The 22,704-nt window shown below is 37.3% G+C and overlaps 2 protein-coding genes across 2 annotated transcripts; one reads left to right on the forward strand and one right to left on the reverse strand.

Annotated features, from left to right (window-relative positions):
- Positions 1–7,622: 7,622 nt before the first annotated feature.
- On the reverse strand, positions 7,623–10,082 carry LOC123322300. Its single transcript, XM_044910242.1, has one exon. It carries the CDS (start codon positions 10,080–10,082, stop codon positions 7,623–7,625), a length of 2,460 nt encoding a protein of 819 aa, XP_044766177.1.
- Positions 10,083–12,613: 2,531 nt separating this feature from the next.
- LOC123322301 lies at positions 12,614–14,615 on the forward strand. The gene is made up of 2 exons (XM_044910244.1): positions 12,614–14,294; positions 14,509–14,615. Exons 1-2 carry the CDS (start codon positions 12,614–12,616, stop codon positions 14,613–14,615), a joined length of 1,788 nt encoding a protein of 595 aa, XP_044766179.1.
- The last annotated feature ends 8,089 nt before the right edge of the window (positions 14,616–22,704 follow it).

Consider the following 22,704-nt stretch of genomic DNA (forward strand, 5'->3'; position numbering starts at 1 on the left):
TCAGCATCCAGATATCTAAAAATGGTTGAAACCATTTCTGCAGGTAAGGACCTGAAGGGATCCGATCTGCTTACGAAACATCCGGGCAAAACTCTGTGATCCATTTCACTAAACATTCGTGAACAGACGAGTGAGTCTGAGGAATACTCAAGCTACGCTGGCATATATACTGGCCCGCCGTCACTACGTCCAATGAGCTGATAGAAGGTATCCCCTCCACTCGATAACTTTTCCGTCCGTGTGACGGTTCAGGGCAGTTCAGATCTATGGGAAGCAAATTAAGATAGGACTGACTCATTTCATAATGAGCACCACACCAGCAGAGTGCTTCCCTAACCGTAGAGGTGGACACGGGAACGAACGGAAATATTCTAGGAAGGGTAGCCACCCAAAAGTGCCTTCTGTACCACCCAGGTATCCACACCAGCAGGATACGTTATTGACAGTATGGGTGGAATCAAGACTCTGGTATAGGAGAGGTGTAGACGGGGACTGATAATCCGATGATATAACGAAAAAGGTTCGGATATAACTAAACTCAAACTGATGCTTTTCTATTACACGAGACTGAGAACTGTGAGCGCAATTGCAGATTAAAATAAAAATTCAAACTGTGGAAATAAAAACTGATGGGGTCCTATTAAGCCAGAATTCGTTAGGAGGGGATGTGAATTTTTGGTTAAATTAAGTTTATTTCGCTACAGAAATTTTTGGGTTTTATTACTACCAATAATACAAAATCTTCCTACCGCCTAGACAAGTATAATAAAACCCAAACTGAACTCCAGAACCTATAAAGCTCACGGAATGTTTCTGATCTAAGAATACCGAGAAAAGTAACTATTTAAGTACCTACCTAGTTAAATGAAGTAATTGCTGACAGTAATAGGCCGAAGGCCACTATGTACATTCTAATTATTTTTATTTTCAAGTTATAATCCATTTAGCTCGAATTAATTTGATGCTTTTGTGTATTCATTTCTCAATTTTCAATATTTGAATCTTTGTTTTAAGAAAACCTGGCAGAAGAATACGAAGATGATCCTACTGATTCCAAAATTTCCTGATAGATTTAATGATAAATGAAAAATATTTCATATAGCAAAAGATTGAGTTATATATTTTTCTATTGACTCGGTCATTTTATATTTCATTTCTAAACGAATGCGATAATAATATTCGGTCAAATTCGGTTTATGTCCATATGGAAATTTTTAGGTTCTATATTTTATGAGCTCCACAAATACAAAATATGTATTCCTACCAAGTATCACCTAGATAAGGTGTAATAAAACCCAAACAAATTGAACAATGTTTAATTGTTGTTCTGGTCTATTTCACGGAAATAGACAGAACATCTTGGTTCAGATTCAAGAATGCCGACAAATGTACCTATTTACCTATTTTGTAAGGATGAGACGGACATTATTCTAATGGCAGCAATAAACCTATCTATATCTAGAGTATCTGAATCTGGGCATCCTACTTCCCTTCATTTCCAAGTTGTAACCCATTCAAGTCTAATAACAAATATGATGCCTTAGTGATCCCTTATTTGCCAATACTCATTTCATGTTGGAATTATTGCTTAGAAAAATGGATATTTTTGTAGAAGGAAAAGAAACAGAAAGAAAAATAATTTTTTATTGATTTTTCAATGTATTTTTCATTTCTGAATGGATTCAATCAATTCAACAATCGAATCGTCTACAAATTGAAACTGAGTCTTGAACGAATTCTTGAATTCCCTATCTTTTCGACTGTAGTTTTTTAATCTATATTTATACCTTTCGGAAAACACAACACAGTAATGATAATCCCTCTTGTTGAAAGAAAAATTGTGGGAGAAATTCAATTTTATATTTCATAGTGATTAACGTAGAATATCAGTTGAAGTTGAGTCAAATCTGTCACAATGATAATATCTGTTGCCGAGAACAACTAAGTGTCAATTAATATTAATAATGTTCATAGTGCATGCAGATTCATAGCCTCATCAAGCGATGATTTGTTTTGACCTTCTGCTCAGAGGAGCGTAAACTCCAATTACTTGGAACTGTCAAAGCACGCGTTCGTTGTGTTCTTGTTTGTACAAGAACTTTTTTACGAGTGGTATTTCCTCGGAATGATGAGCGAGAGAAATCATCATTCCGAACAATACTCACGCCAAATTTTGGATTCAGCAATCGCCTCCGCTCTTCTTTCCGCAATTCAGTCGTTCTCGAAATGAGCTTACGCCTGAGCATCGGGTCATGAAGGCAGATATCTCTGAATCTTCGGCTCGTCGAATAAACGGATAACAGTGAATCAGCATCCAGATATCTAAAAATGGTTGAAACCATTTCTGCAGGTAAGGACCTGAAGGGATCCGATCTGCTTACGAAACATCCGGGCAAAACTCTGTAATCCATTTCACTAAGCATTCGTGAACAGACGAGTGAGTCTGAGGAATACTCAAGCTACGCTGGCATATATACTGGCCCGCCGTCACTACGTCCAATGAGCTGATAGAAGGTATCCCCTCCACTCGATAACTTTTCCGTCCGTGTGACGGTTCAGGGCAGTTCAGATCTATGGGAAGCAAATTAAGATAGGACTGACTCATTTCATAATGAGCACCACACCAGCAGAGTGCTTCCCTAACCGTAGAGGTGGACACGGGAACGAACGGAAATATTCTAGGAAGGGTAGCCACCCCAAAGTGCCTTCTGTACCCCCCAGGTATCCACACCAGCAGGATACGTTATTGACAGTATGGGTGGAATCAAGACTCTGGTATAGGAGGGGTGTAGACGGAGATTGATAATCCGATGATATAACGAAAAACGTTCCGATATAACTGAACTCAAACTGATGCTTTTCTATTACACGAGACTGAGAACTGTGAGCGCACTTGCAGATTCAAATAAAAATTCAAACTGTGGAAATAAAAACTGATGGGGTCCTATTAAGCCAGAATTCGTTAGGAGGGGATGTGAATTTTTGGTTAAATTAAGTTTATTTCGCTACAGAAATTTTTGGGTTTTATTACTACCAATAATACAAAATCTTCCTACCGCCTAGACAAGTATAATAAAACCCAAACCGAACTCCAGAACCTATAAAGCTCACGGAATGTTTCTGATCTAAGAATACCGAGAAAAGTAACTATTTAAGTACCTACCTAGTTAAATGAAGTAATTGCTGACAGTAATAGGCCGAAGGCCACTATGTACATTCTAATTATTTTTATTTTCAAGTTATAATCCATTTAGCTCGAATTAATTTGATGCTTTTGTGTATTCATTTCTCAATTTTCAATATTTGAATCTTTGTTTTTAGAAAACCTGGCAGAAGAATACGAAGATGATCCTACTGATTCCAAAATTTCCTGATAGATTTAATGATAAATGAAAAATATTTCATATAGCAAAAGATTGAGTTATATATTTTTCTATTGACCCGGTCATTTTATATTTCATTTCTAAATGAATGCGATAATAATATTCGGTCAAATTCGGTTTATGTCCATATGGAAATTTTTAGGTTCTATATTTTATGAGCCCCACAAATACAAAATATGTATTCCTACCAAGTATCACCTAGATAAGGTGTAATAAAACCCAAACAAATTGAACAATGTTTAATTGTTGTTCTGGTCTATTTCACGGAAATAGACAGAACATCTTGGTTCAGATTTCAGAATGCCGACAAATGTACCTATTTACCTATTTTGTAAGGATGAGACGGACATTATTCTAATGGCAGCAATAAACCTATCTATATCTAGAGTATCTGAATCTGGGCATCCTACTTCCCTTCATTTCCAAGTTGTAACCCATTCAAGTCTAATAACAAATATGATGCCTTAGTGATCCCTTATTTGCCAATACTCATTTCATGTTGGAATTATTGCTTAAAAAAATAGATATGTTTGTAGAAGGAAAAGAAACAGAAAGAAAAATTATTTTTTATTGATTTTTCAATGTATTTTTCATTTCTGAATGGATTCAATCAATTCATCAATCGAATCGTCTACAAATTGAAACTGAGTCTTGAACGAATTCTTGAATTCCCTATCTTTTCGACTGTATTTTTTTAATCTATATATATACCTTTCGGAAAACACAACACAGTAATGATAATCCCTCTTGTTGAAAGAAAAATTGTGGGAGAAATTCAATTTTATATTTCATAGTGATTAACGTAGAATATCAGTTGAAGTTGAGTCAAATCTGTCACAATGATAATATCTGTTGCCGAGAACAACTAAGTGTCAATTAATATTAATAATGTTCATAGTGCATGCAGATTCATAGCCTCATCAAGCGATGATTTGTTTTGACCTTCTGCTCAGAGGAGCGTAAACTCCAATTACTTGGAATTGTCAAAGCACGCGTTCGTTGTGTTCTTGTTTGTACAAGAACTTTTATACGAGTGGTATTTCCTCGGAATGATGAGCGAGAGAAATCATCATTCCGAACAATACTCACGCCAAATTTTGGATTCAGCAATCGCCTCCGCTCTTCTTTCCGCAATTCAGTCTTTCTCGAAATGAGCTTACGCCTGAGCATCGGGTCATGATGGCAGATATCTCTGAATCTTCGGCTCGTCGAATAAACGGATAACAGTGAATCAGCATCCAGATATCTAAAAATGGTTGAAACCATTTCTGCAGGTAAGGACCTGAAGGGATCCGATCTGCTTACGAAACATCCGGGCAAAACTCTGTAATCCATTTCACTAAGCATTCGTGAACAGACGAGTGAGTCTGAGGAATACTCAAGCTACGCTGGCATATATACTGGCCCGCCGTCACTACGTCCAATGAGCTGATAGAAGGTATCCCCTCCACTCGATAACTTTTCCGTCCGTGTGACGGTTCAGGGCAGTTCAGATCTGTGGGAAGCAAATTAAGATAGGACTGACTCATTTCATAATGATTTGAGCTTGCTATGCCACTCGCATTGAACGAAGCAAATATTGGATGCTTCTTAATATTTCCAACGATTATGTTTTCGATAAAAATCGAATTATCTCTGCTTCTCTCATGCTCACTAATCATTCGGGGATTCGAATGATTACTGCAAAATAATTTTTCATGTTCATTCTCCTCAATTCATCAATAGGTATATGTAACAAACAAAAAAAGTGAATTTGTACGATTTGGATAGGAAAAATGTATACAAAATTTTCTCGATAAACTATGGGGAAAATTAACTTTGATATCAATATAAAATCAGTGAAAACAAACATAACACCAATGATTGGGTGAAGGTAACGAACAGACGGAAAAAACGAGGTCGCTACTAGTCATGGCATCTTATGAGGGTGTTGACACTGCACGTCTCAAATTTGAAACCAAATACTACTTCGAAAGATTTTCATAACTTTCTGCTGAAAACATTTACAGATGTAAAGTGTGTAACGGCTTTTTCTCGGGGTACTCGAGCGCCAGCTATTCTCTAAGGGAAAATAGCAAACCTACCCTGGTAGCTACGAGCCGAAGACAAGATTCCTCGGTGTCTGGGGTGTTAGCGATAACCAGTGAAAGTACACAAATTATATTTGTCGACTCGTACAAGGAAACACAAATGGCACTATTATAAAATTCGTGAAGTGAAAGACTCGAGATCGGTAAATCTACAGGGGAAAAACGGACGGAATGAAACAAGATCCAATCTCGAACGTTATACGAGGTTTACGGACGTGTACGCCAGCTAGAACCTAAGACGCACACTTAACGGGCAGGCACCGGACTTCAGCCAGGTTAGGGGATGAAAGAATTACGACGACACAGAATTACGACAGCTAACCCTTAGGCGTGTTCGGGACTCCCCGGGTATCCACACCAGCAGAGTGCTTCCCTAACCGTAGAGTTGGATTCGGGAACGAACGGAAATATTCTAGGAAGGGTAGCCACCCCAAAGTGCCTTCTGTACCCCCCAGGTATCCACACCAGCAGGATACGTTATTGACAGTATGGGTGGAATCAAGACTCTGGTATAGGAGAGGTGTAGACGGGGACTGATAATCCGATGATATAACGAAAAAGGTTCGGATATAACTAAACTCAAACTGATGCTTTTCTATTACACGAGACTGAGAACTGTGAGCGCACTTGCAGATTCAAATAAAAATTCAAACTGTGGAAATAAAAACTGATGGGGTCCTATTTAGCCAGAATTGGTTAGGAGGGGATGTGAATTTTTGGTTAAATTAAGTTTATTTCGCTACAGAAATTTTTGGGTTTTATTACTACCAATAATACAAAATCTTCCTACCGCCTAGACAAGTATAATAAAACCCAAACCGAACTCCAGAACCTATAAAGCTCACGGAATGTTTCTGATCTAAGAATACCGAGAAAAGTAACTATTTAAGTACCTACCTAGTTAAATGAAGTAATTGCTGACAGTCATAGGCCGAAGGCCACTATGTACATTCTAATTATTTTTATTTTCAAGTTATAATCCATTTAGCTCGAATTAATTTGATGCTTTTGTGTATTCATTTCTCAATTTTCAATATTTGAATCTTTGTTTTCAGAAAACCTGGCAGAAGAATACGAAGATGATCCTACTGATTCCAAAATTTCCTGATAGATTTAATGATAAATGAAGAATATTTCATATAGCAAAAGATTGAGTTATATATTTTTCTATTGACTCGGTCATTTCATATTTCATTTCTAAACGAATGCGATAATAATATTCGGTCAAATTCGGTTTATGTCCATATGGAAATTTTTAGGTTCTATATTTTATGAGCTCCACAAATACAAAATATGTATTCCTACCAAGTATCACCTAGATAAGGTGTAATAAAACCCAAACAAATTGAACAATGTTTGATTGTTGTTCTGGTCTATTTCACGGAAATAGACAGAACATCTTGGTTCATATTCAAGAATGCCGACAAATGTACCTATTTACCTATTTTGTAAGGATGAGACGGACATTATTCTAATGGCAGCAATAAACCTATCTATATCTAGAGTATCTGAATCTGGGCATCCTACTTCCCTTCATTTCCAAGTTGTAACCCATTCAAGTCTAATAACAAATATGATGCCTTAGTGATCCCTTATTTGCCAATACTCATTTCATGTTGGAATTATTGCTTAGAAAAATGGATATTTTTGTAGAAGGAAAAGAAACAGAAAGAAAAATTATTTTTTATAAGTCAAATTGAAATCGTAGGTTTAGGAATCCTCAGGAAAAGAAAACATCTAATTTTCTCAAAGAGCAACGTTTCGCAACTTTATTGTTGCTTTATCAAGCTCTGAAACACACAAAAAAAGGCAGAAATAAGATGAAGGGCAAAAATTCACAAGCTATGTGTCTACCTAGACAAAGATGATGTTTTTAAAATTCCTTCATTGTCAAACATACGCTGCACGGTAAACAATGCAGGTGGACAGCGACACACTCTCTCCGTCTACAAACCAGGTACTGACAATCATATGGTTCAATTAGTTGAATAAAACAACATTTTCTTTACGCAGAAGTCATCGAAAATTCGACGGAGGAAGCGGCGCTCTCAGCTGGATGTTTCAAATGTATAAACGACGTACAATTAAAAATGACAAACAATAAAATAGAACAATTATATATACAGAAATTTAAAATTTAAAATGAGGTTCACGATGTAAAACAACTTCTCTGGCGAGAGTACATATTTAAAATATTACTGTAAATTACGCTAAGGTTGGCACAATCCGTCCTCAGGTTCACAGTATTAGCCATATATATCTGGATCATCTCCCCTACGTTCCTTCTGAACCAATTCTGCTCTCTATCTAAAACGGTTGCTTCGTCGAATTTAAATGAGTGACCAGTCTCAAAATGATGCGCCGCCAAAGCTGTTTTATTGGGCTTGTCTTGATTGTGATCTTTACAGTCATTCCTATGTTGATTAATTCGAGATTTGAAGTATTGTTTGGTTTGACCAATGTAACATTTTCCACAAGAACAAGGAATGCTGTAAATTAAATTCGAGAGGGAGTTCAATGGGGTCGGATCTTTAAGACGGGTGTACAAACATCTGGTGGACTTCACATTATAAAAGGCCAGTCTAGTACTGTTGTCGAACACTCTATTTATTCTTTGTGAGAGTCCATTGACGAACGGGAATCTGAAATATCTAACGCACCCAGCTTCTGCATCGCGCCGACGACCCTCCACCGCGACGAAAGAACTAATGCATTTATTAACAAAGTTGTTAGGGTAATTATTTTTCTTTAGAATGTTCTTGATAATTTTTATGTTAGAAGCTTGAAAAGAGTGATGGCTCAGTCTCATCATTCTATGTAGGAGGCCTCTAATGCTTGCTAATTTGTGACTGAGAGGGCTTGTCGAAAAATAATTCAATATTCTACCCGAACTGGTAGGTTTGAAGTACCAGTTCGTCACTAGAGTACCTGATCCAGTCCTATGTACCTCAGCATCAAGAAAGGAAAGTTTACAATTTCTCTCCTTCTCCAAAGTAAACTGAAGTTTCGGATGAAACTCGTTGAAACACTTCAGAACACTGTCAATATCTCTCTCGGGAACTGCCGCGAAAGAGTCATCCACATACAACCAGAAAAACGGGATGTCAAAAGGAAGTCTCGTCAACACCTCACCGATCAGCTCATCCATCACAAATCTAGCCAATACAGGACTCAATGGGTTCCCCATGGCACTACCATCCAACTGTGAATATATCGTCCCTCTGAATAGGAAGTAACTTGAATCGAAATAGAATTCTATCATTTCAAGAAAAAGTTTGCGAGGAATGTTTGTGTAAGCCGATATGAATGGCCACCGTTTTGATGAAATACTGACAACCAGATTCTTGGGAATGTTCGTGAACAAGGAGACCACGTCCAACGATACGAGTCTGTAGTTGACAGGTATTTGTTTACAACTCACTGAATTGACAAACTCAAATGAATTCTTAACTTCATACTTGAATGTTGTTGTCACTGGCGCTAAGATCTCGTGTAAAAAGACCGCCAAGTTATAACAGGGGGCATTAATGCAGCTTACGATGGGTCTCAAAGCGAAAGTGTCCTTGTGAGTTTTTCTTAGTCCATAAATCTTCGGCGGAACAGCATTGTGGATACTGATCATTTTACTCTTTGTTTTGTCTATGTATCCATCTTCAAGTAACCTCTTGGCGAAACCATTCACTCGTTCTTGATATTTCTTGGTTGGGTCTTTATCCATTGGCTTATATGTATTTCGGTCTGCAAGCATTTCCAACATTTTATCCTCATATTCTTTCACGAACATTATCACCGTTGAATTACCCTTGTCTGATCTCCCCACTAAAATGTCATTATGGAGTCTGAGAAAATGTTTAGTCTCGTTCACCTCTTTCATCAGTCTCCTCTCGGATTTCAGGTTCACATGTTGTCTACAAAAATTGGTTAAGATGTTAGTGGTAAAGGCTCTTATTCTATTTTTCTCAGTTTCGTCATTCTGGCAGTTGTGAATACAATATTCTAGATCTTTTATGATGCTGTGGATTGGAATTTCTGAGTTCGACAAGGGAAGGCCAAACTGTGGCCCCAACGATAAAATTCTCTGGACTGGCCCGGGTAATACAGTCTGTGTATAGTTATGTATGAAGCCATTCCCATCTGCAACAAGTACGTCCGCTGTATTCCTCAATAGGTCTTCGATCTTCCTGATATTTCCCCTCTTAATACGTTCAAATTCTACATTGAATTTGGTTTCAATGGCTTTCAGAGTGTTCACAAATATACTCTCAGGCAAGAGAAGCTTCAGTTGACCCCTCTGCAATCGTGTGGAGCTTAGGAGTTGTCTATATTTCCACTCAGTTATATCAATCTCAATATTTAAAGCCGATTTCTTAAGTTTGTTCAAGATCTCATCAACATTTTTCTTGAATGGGTGTTTCTCAGTCTGTAAAGGTAGTAAACAACCAATATTGTTGGTTATATGCTTGGGGAACACCGTTTTGTATCTGCACTGTAGTAAGAAAATGCGTCTGTTCTTTATTGCAGCCAACTTCATAGTGTCATTGAACAACTTCTTCAGTAGGTGGTGTGCCTCACTGCCGTATGTGTGTTTGATGTTAGCGAAAAAACCCATTATATAACAGATGAAGTAGTAAAATCGTATTCCTCAATAATAATAAGTCAAATTGAAATCGTAGGTTTAGGAATCCTCAGGAAAAAAAACATCTAATTTTCTCAAAGAGCAACGTTTCGAAACTTTATTGTTGCTTTATCAAGCTCTGAAACACACAAAAAAAGGCAGAAATAAGATGAAGGGCAAAAATTCACAAGCTATGTGTCTACCTAGACAAAGATGATGTTTTTAAAATTCCTTCATTGTCAAACATACGCTGCACGGTAAACAATGCAGGTGGACAGCGACACACTCTCTCTGTCGTCAAACCGGGTACTGACAATCATATGGTTCAATTAGTTGAATAAAACAACATTTTCTTTACGCAGAAGTCATCGAAAATTCGACGGAGGAAGCGGCGCCCCCAGCTGGATGTTTCAAATGTATAAACGACGTACAATTAAAAATGACAAACAATAAAATAGAACAATTATATATACAGAAATTTAAAATTTAAAATGAGGTTCACGATGTGAAACAACTTCTCTGGCGAGAGTACATATTTAAAATAATACTGTAAATTACGCTAAGGTTGGCACAATCCGTCCTCAGGTTCACAGTATTAGCCATATATATCTGGATCATCTCCCCTACGTTCCTTCTGAACCAATTCTGCTCTCTATCTAAAACGGTTGCTTCGTCGAATTTAAATGAGTGACCAGTCTCAAAATGATGCGCCGCCAAAGCTGTTTTATTGGGCTTGTCTTGATTGTGATCTTTACAGTCATTCCTATGTTGATTAATTCGAGATTTGAAGTATTGTTTGGTTTGACCAATGTAACATTTTCCACAAGAACAAGGAATGCTGTAAATTAAATTCGAGAGGGAGTTCAATGGGGTCGGATCTTTAAGACGGGTGTACAAACATCTGGTGGACTTCACATTATAAAAGGCCAGTCTAGTACTGTTGTCGAACACTCTATTTATTCTTTGTGAGAGTCCATTGACGAACGGGAATCTGAAATATCTAACGCACCCAGCTTCTGCATCGCGCCGACGACCCTCCACCGCGACGAAAGAACTAATGCATCTATTAACAAAGTTGTTAGGGTAATTATTTTTCTTTAGAATGTTCTTGATAATTTTTATGTTAAAAGCTTGAAAAGAGTGATGGCTCAGTCTCATCATTCTATGTAGGAGGCCTCTAATGCTTGCTAATTTGTGACTGAGAGGGCTTGTCGAAAAATAATTCAATATTCTACCCGAACTGGTAGGTTTGAAGTAACAGTTCGTCACTAGAGTACCTGATCCAGTCCTATGTACCTCAGCATCAAGAAAGGAAAGTTTACAATTTCTCTCCTTCTCCAAAGTAAACTGAAGTTTCGGATGAAACTCGTTGAAACACTTCAGAACACTGTCAATATCTCTCTCGGGAACTGCCGCGAAAGAGTCATCCACATACAACCAGAAAAACGGGATGTCAAAAGGAAGTCTCGTCAACACCTCACCGATCAGCTCATCCATCACAAATCTAGCCAATACAGGACTCAATGGGTTCCCCATGGCACTACCATCCAACTGTGAATATATCGTCCCTCTGAATAGGAAGTAACTTGAATCGAAATAGAATTCTATCATTTCAAGAAAAAGTTTGCGAGGAATGTTTGTGTAAGCCGATATGAATGGCCACCGTTTTGATAAAATACTGACAACCAGATTCTTGGGAATGTTCGTGAACAAGGGGACCACGTCCAACGATACGAGTCTGTAGTTGACAGGTATTTGTTTACAACTCACTGAATTGACAAACTCAAATGAATTCTTAACTTCATACTTGAATGTTGTTGTCACTGGCGCTAAGATCTCGTGTAAAAAGACCGCCAAGTTATAACAGGGGGCATTAATGCAGCTTACGATGGGTCTCAAAGCGAAAGTGTCCTTGTGAGTTTTTCTTAGTCCATAAATCTTCGGCGGAACAGCATTGTGGATACTGATCATTTTACTCTTTGTTTTGTCTATGTATCCATCTTCAAGTAACCTCTTGGCGAAACTCATTTTAAATTTTAAATTTCTGTATATATAATTGTTCTATTTTATTGTTTGTCATTTTTAATTGTACGTCGTTTATACATTTGAAACATCCAGCTGGGGGCGCCGCTTCCTCCGTCGAATTTTCGATGACTTCTGCGTAAAGAAAATGTTGTTTTATTCAACTAATTGAACCATATGTTTGTCAGTACCCGGTTTGACGACAGAGAGAGTGTGTCGCTGTCCACCTGCATTGTTTACCGTGCAGCGTATGTTTGACAATGAAGGAATTTTAAAAACATCATCTTTGTCTAGGTAGACACATAGCTTGTGAATTTTTGCCCTTCATCTTATTTCTGCCTTTTTTTGTGTGTTTCAGAGCTTGATAAAGCAACAATAAAGTTGCGAAACGTTGCTCTTTGAGAAAATTAGATGTTTTTTTTCCTGAGGATTCCTAAACCTACGATTTCAATTTGACTTATTATTATTGAGGAATACGATTTTACTACTTCATCTGTTATATAATGGGTTTTTTCGCTAACATCAAACACACATACGGCAGTGAGGCACACCACCTACTGAAGAAGTTGTTCAATGACACTATGAAGTTGGCTGCAATAAAGAACAGACGCATTTTCTTACTACAGTGCAGATACAAAACGGTGTTCCCCAAGCATATAACCAACAATATTGGTTGTTTACTACCTTTACAGACTGAGAAACACCCATTCAAGAAAAATGTTGATGAGATCTTGAACAAACTTAAGAAATCGGCTTTAAATATTGAGATTGATATAACTGAGTGGAAATATAGACAACTCCTAAGCTCCACACGATTGCAGAGGGGTCAACTGAAGCTTCTCTTGCCTGAGAGTATATTTGTGAACACTCTGAAAGCCATTGAAACCAAATTCAATGTAGAATTTGAACGTATTAAGAGGGGAAATATCAGGAAGATCGAAGACCTATTGAGGAATACAGCGGACGTACTTGTTGCAGATGGGAATGGCTTCATACATAACTATACACAGACTGTATTACCCGGGCCAGTCCAGAGAATTTTATCGTTGGGGCCACAGTTTGGCCTTCCCTTGTCGAACTCAGAAATTCCAATCCACAGCGTCATAAAAGATCTAGAATATTGTATTCACAACTGCCAGAATGACGAAACTGAGAAAAATAGAATAAGAGCCTTTACCACTAACATCTTAACCAATTTTTGTAGACAACATGTGAACCTGAAATCCGAGAGGAGACTGATGAAAGAGGTGAACGAGACTAAACATTTTCTCAGACTCCATAATGACATTTTAGTGGGGAGATCAGACAAGGGTAATTCAACGGTGATAATGTTCGTGAAAGAATATGAGGATAAAATGTTGGAAATGCTTGCAGACCGAAATACATATAAGCCAATGGATAAAGACCCAACCAAGAAATATCAAGAACGAGTGAATGGTTTCGCCAAGAGGTTACTTGAAGATGGATACATAGACAAAACAAAGAGTAAAATGATCAGTATCCACAATGCTGTTCCGCCGAAGATTTATGGACTAAGAAAAACTCACAAGGACACTTTCGCTTTGAGACCCATTGTAAGCTGCATTAATGCCCCCTGTTATAACTTGGCGGTCTTTTTACACGAGATCTTAGCGCCAGTGACAACAACATTCAAGTATGAAGTTAAGAATTCATTTGAGTTTGTCAATTCAGTGAGTTGTAAACAAATACCTGTCAACTACAGACTCGTATCGTTGGACGTGGTCTCCTTGTTCACGAACATTCCCAAGAATCTGGTTGTCAGTATTTTATCAAAACGGTGGCCATTCATATCGGCTTACACAAACAATCCTCGCAAACTTTTTCTTGAAATGATAGAATTCTATTTCGATTCAAGTTACTTCCTATTCAGAGGGACGATATATTCACAGTTGGATGGTAGTGCCATGGGGAACCCATTGAGTCCTGTATTGGCTAGATTTGTGATGGATGAGCTGATCGGTGAGGTGTTGACGAGACTTCCTTTTGACATCCCGTTTTTCTGGTTGTATGTGGATGACTCTTTCGCGGCAGTTCCCGAGAGAGATATTGACAGTGTTCTGAAGTGTTTCAACGAGTTTCATCCGAAACTTCAGTTTACTTTGGAGAAGGAGAGAAATTGTAAACTTTCCTTTCTTGATGCTGAGGTACATAGGACTGGATCAGGTACTCTAGTGACGAACTGGTACTTCAAACCTACCAGTTCGGGTAGAATATTGAATTATTTTTCGACAAGCCCTCTCAGTCACAAATTAGCAAGCATTAGAGGCCTCCTACATAGAATGATGAGACTGAGCCATCACTCTTTTCAAGCTTCTAACATAAAAATTATCAAGAACATTCTAAAGAAAAATAATTACCCTAACAACTTTGTTAATAGATGCATTAGTTCTTTCGTCGCGGTGGAGGGTCGTCGGCGCGATGCAGAAGCTGGGTGCGTTAGATATTTCAGATTCCCGTTCGTCAATGGACTCTCACAAAGAATAAATAGAGTGTTCGACAACAGTACTAGACTGGCCTTTTATAATGTGAAGTCCACCAGATGTTTGTACACCCGTCTTAAAGATCCGACCCCATTGAACTCCCTCTCGAATTTAATTTACAGCATTCCTTGTTCTTGTGGAAAATGTTACATTGGTCAAACCAAACAATACTTCAAATCTCGAATTAATCAACATAGGAATGACTGTAAAGATCACAATCAAGACAAGCCCAATAAAACAGCTTTGGCGGCGCATCATTTTGAGACTGGTCACTCATTTAAATTCGACGAAGCAACCGTTTTAGATAGAGAGCAGAATTGGTTCAGAAGGAACGTAGGGGAGATGATCCAGATATATATGGCTAATACTGTGAACCTGAGGACGGATTGTGCCAACCTTAGCGTAATTTACAGTAATATTTTAAATATGTACTCTCGCCAGAGAAGTTGTTTTACATCGTGAACCTCATTTTAAATTTTAAATTTCTGTATATATAATTGTTCTATTTTATTGTTTGTCATTTTTAATTGTACGTCGTTTATACATTTGAAACATCCAGCTGGGGGCGCCGCTTCCTCCGTCGAATTTTCGATGACTTCTGCGTAAAGAAAATGTTGTTTTATTCAACTAATTGAACCATATGATTGTCAGTACCCGGTTTGACGACAGAGAGAGTGTGTCGCTGTCCACCTGCATTGTTTACCGTGCAGCGTATGTTTGACAATGAAGGAATTTTAAAAACATCATCTTTGTCTAGGTAGACACATAGCTTGTGAATTTTTGCCCTTCATCTTATTTCTGCCTTTTTTTGTGTGTTTCAGAGCTTGATAAAGCAACAATAAAGTTGCGAAACGTTGCTCTTTGAGAAAATTAGATGTTTTCTTTTCCTGAGGATTCCTAAACCTACGATTTCAATTTGACTTATTATTATTGAGGAATACGATTTTACTACTTCATCTATTATTTTTTATTGATTTTTCAATGTATTTTTCATTTCTGAATGGATTCAATCAATTCAACAATCGAATCGTCTACAAATTGAAACTGAGTCTTGAACGAATTCTTGAATTCCCTATCTTTTCGACTGTAGTTTTTTAATCTATATATATACCTTTCGGAAAACACAACACAGTAATGATAATCCCTCTTGTTGAAAGAAAAATTGTGGGAGAAATTCAATTTTATATTTCATAGTGATTAACGTAGAATATCAGTTGAAGTTGAGTCAAATCTGTCACAATGATAATATCTGTTGCCGAGAACAACTAAGTGTCAATTAATATTAATAATGTTCATAGTGCATGCAGATTCATAGCCTCATCAAGCGATGATTTGTTTTGACCTTCTGCTCAGAGGAGCGTAAACTCCAATTACTTGGAATTGTCAAAGCACGCCTTCGTTGTGTTCTTGTTTGTACAAGAACTTTTTTACGAGTGGTATTTCCTCGGAATGATGAGCGAGAGAAATCATCATTCCGAACAATACTCACGCCAAATTTTGGATTCAGCAATCGCCTCCGCTCTTCTTTCCGCAATTCAGTCGTTCTCGAAATGAGCTTACGCCTGAGCATCGGGTCATGAAGGCAGATATCTCTGAATCTTCGGCTCGTCGAATAAACGGATAACAGTGAATCAGCATCCAGATATCTAAAAATGGTTGAAACCATTTCTGCAGGTGAGGACCTGAAGGGATCCGATCTGCTTACGAAACATCCGGGCAAAACTCTGTAATCCATTTCACTAAGCATTCGTGAACAGACGAGTGAGTCTGAGGAATACTCAAGCTACGCTGGCATATATACTGGCCCGCCGTCACTACGTCCAATGAGCTGATAGAAGGTATCCCCTCCACTCGATAACTTTTCCGTCCGTGTGACGGTTCAGGGCAGTTCAGATCTATGGGAAGCAAATTAAGATAGGACTGACTCATTTCATAATGAACACCACACCAGCAGAGTGCTTCCCTAACCGTAGAGGTGGACACGGGAACGAACGGAAATATTCTAGGAAGGGTAGCCACCCAAAAGTGCCTTCTGTACCCCCCAGGTATCCACACCAGCAGGATACGTTATTGACAGTATGGGTGGAATCAAGACTCTGGTATAGGAGGGGTGTAGACGGAGATTGATAATCCGATGATATAACGAAAAACGTTCCGATATAACTGAACTCAAACTGATGCTTTTCTATTACACGAGACTGAGAACTGTGAGCGCACTTGCAGATTCAAATAAAAATTCAAACTTTGGAAATAAAAACTGATGGGGTCCTATTAAGCCAGAATTCGTTAGGAGGGGATGTGAATTTTTGGTTAAATTAAGTTTATTTCGCTACAGAAATTTTTGGGTTTTATTACTACCAATAATACAAAATCTTCCTACCGCCTAGACAAGTATAATAAAACCCAAACCGAACTCCAGAACCTATAAAGCTCACGGAATGTTTCTGATCTAAGAATACCGAGAAAAGTAACTATTTAAGTACCTACCTAGTTAAATGAAGTAATTGCTGACAGTAATAGGCCGAAGGCCACTATGTACATTCTAATTATTTTTATTTTCAAGTCATAATCCATTTAGCTCGAATTAATTTGATGCTTTTGTGTATTCATTTCTCAATTTTCAATATTTGAATCTTTGTTTTTAGAAAACCTGGCAGAAGAATACGAAGATGATCCTACTGATTCCAAAATTTCCTGATAGATTTAATGATAAATGAAAAATATTTCATATAGCAAAAGATTGAGTTATATATTTTTCTATTGACTCGGTCATTTTATATTTCATTTCTAAACGAATGCGATAATAATATTCGGTCAAATTCGGTTTATGTCCATATGGAAATTTTTAGGTTCTATATTTTATGAGCTCCACAAATACAAAATATGTATTCCTACCAAGTATCACCTAGATAAGGTGTAATAAAACCCAAACAAATTGAACAATGTTTAATTGTTGTTCTGGTCTATTTCACGGAAATAGACAGAACATCTTGGTTCAGATTTAAGAATGCCGACAAATGTACCTATTTACCTATTTTGTAAGGATGAGACGGACATTATTCTAATGGCAGCAATAAACCTATCTATATCTAGAGTATCTGAATCTGGGCATCCTACTTCCCTTCATTTCCAAGTTGTAACCCATTCAAGTCTAATAACAAATATGATGCCTTACTGATCCCTTATTTGCCAATACTCATTTCATGTTGGAATTATTGCTTAAAAAAATGGATATTTTTGTAGAAGGAAAAGAAACAGAAAGAAAAATTATTTTTTATTGATTTTTCAATGTATTTTTCATTTCTGAATGGATTCAATCAATTCAACAATCGAATCGTCTACAAATTGAAACTGAGTCTTGAACGAATTCTTGAATTCCCTATCTTTTCGACTGTAGTTTTTTAATCTATATATATACCTTTCGGAAAACACAACACAGTAATGATAATCCCTCTTGTTGAAAGAAAAATTGTGGGAGAAATTCAATTTTATATTTCATAGTGATTAACGTAGAATATCAGTTGAAGTTGAGTCAAATCTGTCACAATGATAATATCTGTTGCCGAGAACAACTAAGTGTCAATTAATATTAATAATGTTCATAGTGCATGCAGATTCATAGCCTCATCAAGCGATGATTTGTTTTGACCTTCTGCTCAGAGGAGCGTAAACTCCAATTACTTGGAATTGTCAAAGCACGCCTTCGTTGTGTTCTTGTTTGTACAAGAACTTTTTTACGAGTGGTATTTCCTCGGAATGATGAGCGAGAGAAATCATCATTCCGAACAATACTCACGCCAAATTTTGGATTCAGCAATCGCCTCCGCTCTTCTTTCCGCAATTCAGTCGTTCTCGAAATGAGCTTACGCCTGAGCATCGGGTCATGAAGGCAGATATCTCTGAATCTTCGGCTCGTCGAATAAACGGATAACAGTGAATCAGCATCCAGATATCTAAAAATGGTTGAAACCATTTCTGCAGGTAAGGACCTGAAGGGATCCGATCTGCTTAGGAAACATCCGGGCAAAACTCTGTAATCCATTTCACTAAGCATTCGTGCACAGACGAGTGAGTCTGAGGAATACTCAAGCTACGCTGGCATATATACTGGCCCGCCGTCACTACGTCCAATGAGCTGATAGAAGGTATCCCCTCCACTCGATAACTTTTCCGTCCGTGTGACGGTTCAGGGCAGTTCAGATCTATGGGAAGCAAATTAAGATAGGACTGACTCATTTCATAATGATTTGAGCTTGCTATGCCACTCGCATTGAACGAAGCAAATATTGGATGCTTCTTAATATTTCCAACGATTATGTTTTCGATAAAAATCGAATTATCTCTGCTTCTCTCATGCTCACTAATCATTCGGGGATTCGAATGATTACTGCAAAATAATTTCTCATGTTCATTCTCCTCAATTCATCAATAGGTATATGTAACAAACAAAAAAAGTGAATTTGTACGATTTGGATAGGAAAAATGTATACAAAATTTTCTCGATAAACTATGGGGAAAATTAACTTAGATATCAATACAAAATCAGTGAAAACAAACATAACACCAATGATTGGGTGAAGGTAACGAACAGACGGAAAAAACGAGGTCGCTACTAGTCATGGCATCTTATGAGGGTGTTGACACTGCACGTCTCAAATTTGAAACCAAATACTACTTCGAAAGATTTTCATAACTTTCTGCTGAAAACATTTACAGATGTAAAGTGTGTAACGGCTTTTTCTCGGGGTACTCGAGCGCCAGCTATTCTCTAAGGGAAAATAGCAAACCTACCCTGGTAGCTACGAGCCGAAGACAAGATTCCTCGGTGTCTGGGGTGTTAGCGATAACCAGTGAAAGTACACAAATTATATTTGTCGACTCGTACAAGGAAACTCAAATGGCACTATTATAAAATTCGTGAAGTGAAAGACTCGAGATCGGTAAATCTACAGGGGAAAAACGGACGGAATGAAACAAGATCCAATCTCGAACGTTATACGAGGTTTACGGACGTGTACGCCAGCTAGAACCTAAGACGCACACTTAACGGGCAGGCACCGGACTTCAGCCAGGTTAGGGGATGAAAGAATTACGACGACACAGAATTACGACAGCTAACCCTTAGGCGTGTTCGGGACTCCCCGGGTATCCACACCAGCAGAGTGCTTCCCTAACCGTAGAGGTGGATACGGGAACGAACGGAAATATTCTAGGAAGGGTAGCCACCCCAAAGTGCCTTCTGTACCCCCCAGGTATCCACACCAGCAGGATACGTTATTGACAGTATGGGTGGAATCAAGACTCTGGTATAGGAGAGGTGTAGACGGGGACTGATAATCCGATGATATAACGAAAAACGTTCGGATATAACTAAACTCAAACTGATGCTTTTCTATTACACGAGACTGAGAACTGTGAGCGCACTTGCAGATTCAAATAAAAATTCAAACTGTGGAAATAAAAACTGATGGGGTCCTATTTAGCCAGAATTGGTTAGGAGGGGATGTGAATTTTTGGTTAAATTAAGTTTATTTCGCTACAGAAATTTTTGGGTTTTATTACTACCAATAATACAAAATCTTCCTACCGCCTGGACAAGTATAATAAAACCCAAACCGAACTCCAGAACCTATAAAGCTCACGGAATATCCAAAAAACTAATTAGGTATGAGGGGACCAAGGTCTGGGTTTCTGATCTGAGAATACTGAGAAAAGTAACTATTTAAGTACCTACCTAGTTGAATGAAGTAATTGCTGACAGTAATAGGCCGAAGGCCACTATGTACATTCTTATTATTTTTATTTTCAAGTTATAATCCATTTAGCTCGAATTAATTTGATGCTTTTGTGTATTCATTTCTCAATTTTCAATATTTGAATCTTTGTTTTAAGAAAACCTGGCAGAAGAATACGAAGATGATCCTACTGATTCTAAAATTTCCTGATAGCTTTAATGTTAAATGAAAAATATTTCATATAGCAAAAGATTGAGTTATATATTTTTCTATTGACTCGGTCATTTTATATTTCATTTCTAAACGAATGCGATAATAATATTCGGTCGAATTCGGTTTATGTCCGAAATAACAAATATGATGCCTTAGTGTATTCATCCCTTATTTGCCAATACTCATTTCATGTTGTAATTATTGCTTAGAAAAATAGATATTTTTGTAGAAGGAAAAGAAACAGAAAGAAAAATTATTTTTTATTGATTTTTCAATGTATTTTTCATTTCTGAATGGATTAAATTAATTCAACAATCGAATCGTCTACAGTTATTGAAACTGAGTCTTGAACGAATTCTCGAATTCCCTATCTTTTCGACTGTATTTTTCAAATCTATATATATACCTCTCGATAAACACAACACAGTAATGATAATCCCTCTTGTTGAAAGAAAAATTGTGGGAGAAATTCAATTTTATATTTCATAGTGATTAACGTAGAATATCAGTTGAAGTTGAGTCAAATCTGTCACAACGATAATATCTGTTGCCGAGAACAACTAAGTGTTGCTAGATCCTGGTTTTGACCAGAAAACTTGTCGATTTGTTGGAAATTTTGGATTATTAGTGATCGGTTGATTAATGGGGTGTGTAAAACCTTTTTCATTAGGAATTCGTGCAGGAGTATTATTATAATTTTGCTGACTGAAAGTAGGGGTATTATTATAGTTTTGCTGACTGAAAGTAGGTTTTTGATTAACAAATAAATTCTCTCTATTTGAACTACTATTTTGTTGTCGATAAATTGGTTTTTTATCATTATCCTGAGTTCTTCTTAAGAATTCACAATATTCCCACTCTTCTTTCTATTATCGTAAAATTTGCATCTGTTTATACATTCTTCAAGAGTTTAAGATTCGAAATTGCTTAAATATGACCGATATGGTTCTAAGAGTCCAATTTGGAAAGTTTTGAGGGCTAATTTTTCTACATCTTTTTTTTTTTTGTAAAGCAAATAATTTGGATCTTGTGTATTGAGTGTTAGGTATTGTAAAAGGTCATTCAAGTTCTTTGAAATTCTACTGTAAAAGTCGAAATAATTTTCGTTCTTTTTCTGAACGGATTGCGTTAATGCAGAAATCAATAGGTCTTCATTTCGTTGATCTCCGTATCTTTGCAATAATGATCGTCTGATAGTGATCCAATCAGTAGCATTTTGGAAAGAAATGAAATCTCTCGCTTCTCCTTTAATTTTTGATCTTATTGTGAAATTCAAGGCGTAAGTAAGGTCTGGAGTTAACCTTCCTTGGAGATGTATAAAAAGGTTGTCTATTTCATTGACAAATATGATAAATATTGATAAATTTTGACCTGGAGAAAATTCAGGTATTGAGTTCAAAAGCAATTGTATGTCTTGCCTTGACATTGCGTCAACTACAGGTGGGTTAGAAGAAGTTTGGTTATTCATTTCGAGGTTCTCAAAATTTCTTCTTGAAGGATATGGTTGGAATCTTCTATTTCTAATTGATTGATTGTTCGAAAAATTTGTTTCTAATTCTAATTGGTTATTCAAAAAGTTTGTTCCTAATTCTAATAATTCTGAATCTTCAGCGATAACTTCTAGTACGCCTGAAGAATCGTTATCTGTCATTTGAACTTTGGGATTCTGGGTTTAAGGAAAGAGATTGATGGACTTACATCACCAAGATATGCATCCTAGGGTGTGTAGTTCCTTCTTCTTAATCGAAGTGGATCGAGTTGATGGTCTTCCTTCTGGTGAAGTGGGTAGAATTGATTCTCTGCTGGTTCGATGTGGTTTCTTGGTGATACCGCACAAAGACTTGATAGTCACCGGGAGTTCCTCGAACACTCTTCGAACAGCCTGGCCGGACGAGTCCGTATTCACTTATGGAAACTGATTTTAGTTTTTTTTTCACTAAAACCCCGTTGCGATATCCTGTTCGGGCAGCGCCAGTTATGAATAACGTATCCGAAAGTCTATTTTTAAAAAGAACTTATTTCTTTTTAGGGTTACCAATGATAATTAAAGGACAACTCGATAGAAAGGATATCGTTTTTATTTGTACAAAGAACAAGCGAGTGAATCTATCTAACGCTAGACATCAACTAACTATTATTCAAATT

This window comes from Coccinella septempunctata, chromosome X (genome assembly GCF_907165205.1).
Source record: "Coccinella septempunctata chromosome X, icCocSept1.1, whole genome shotgun sequence".
NCBI lineage: Eukaryota > Metazoa > Arthropoda > Insecta > Coleoptera > Coccinellidae > Coccinella > Coccinella septempunctata.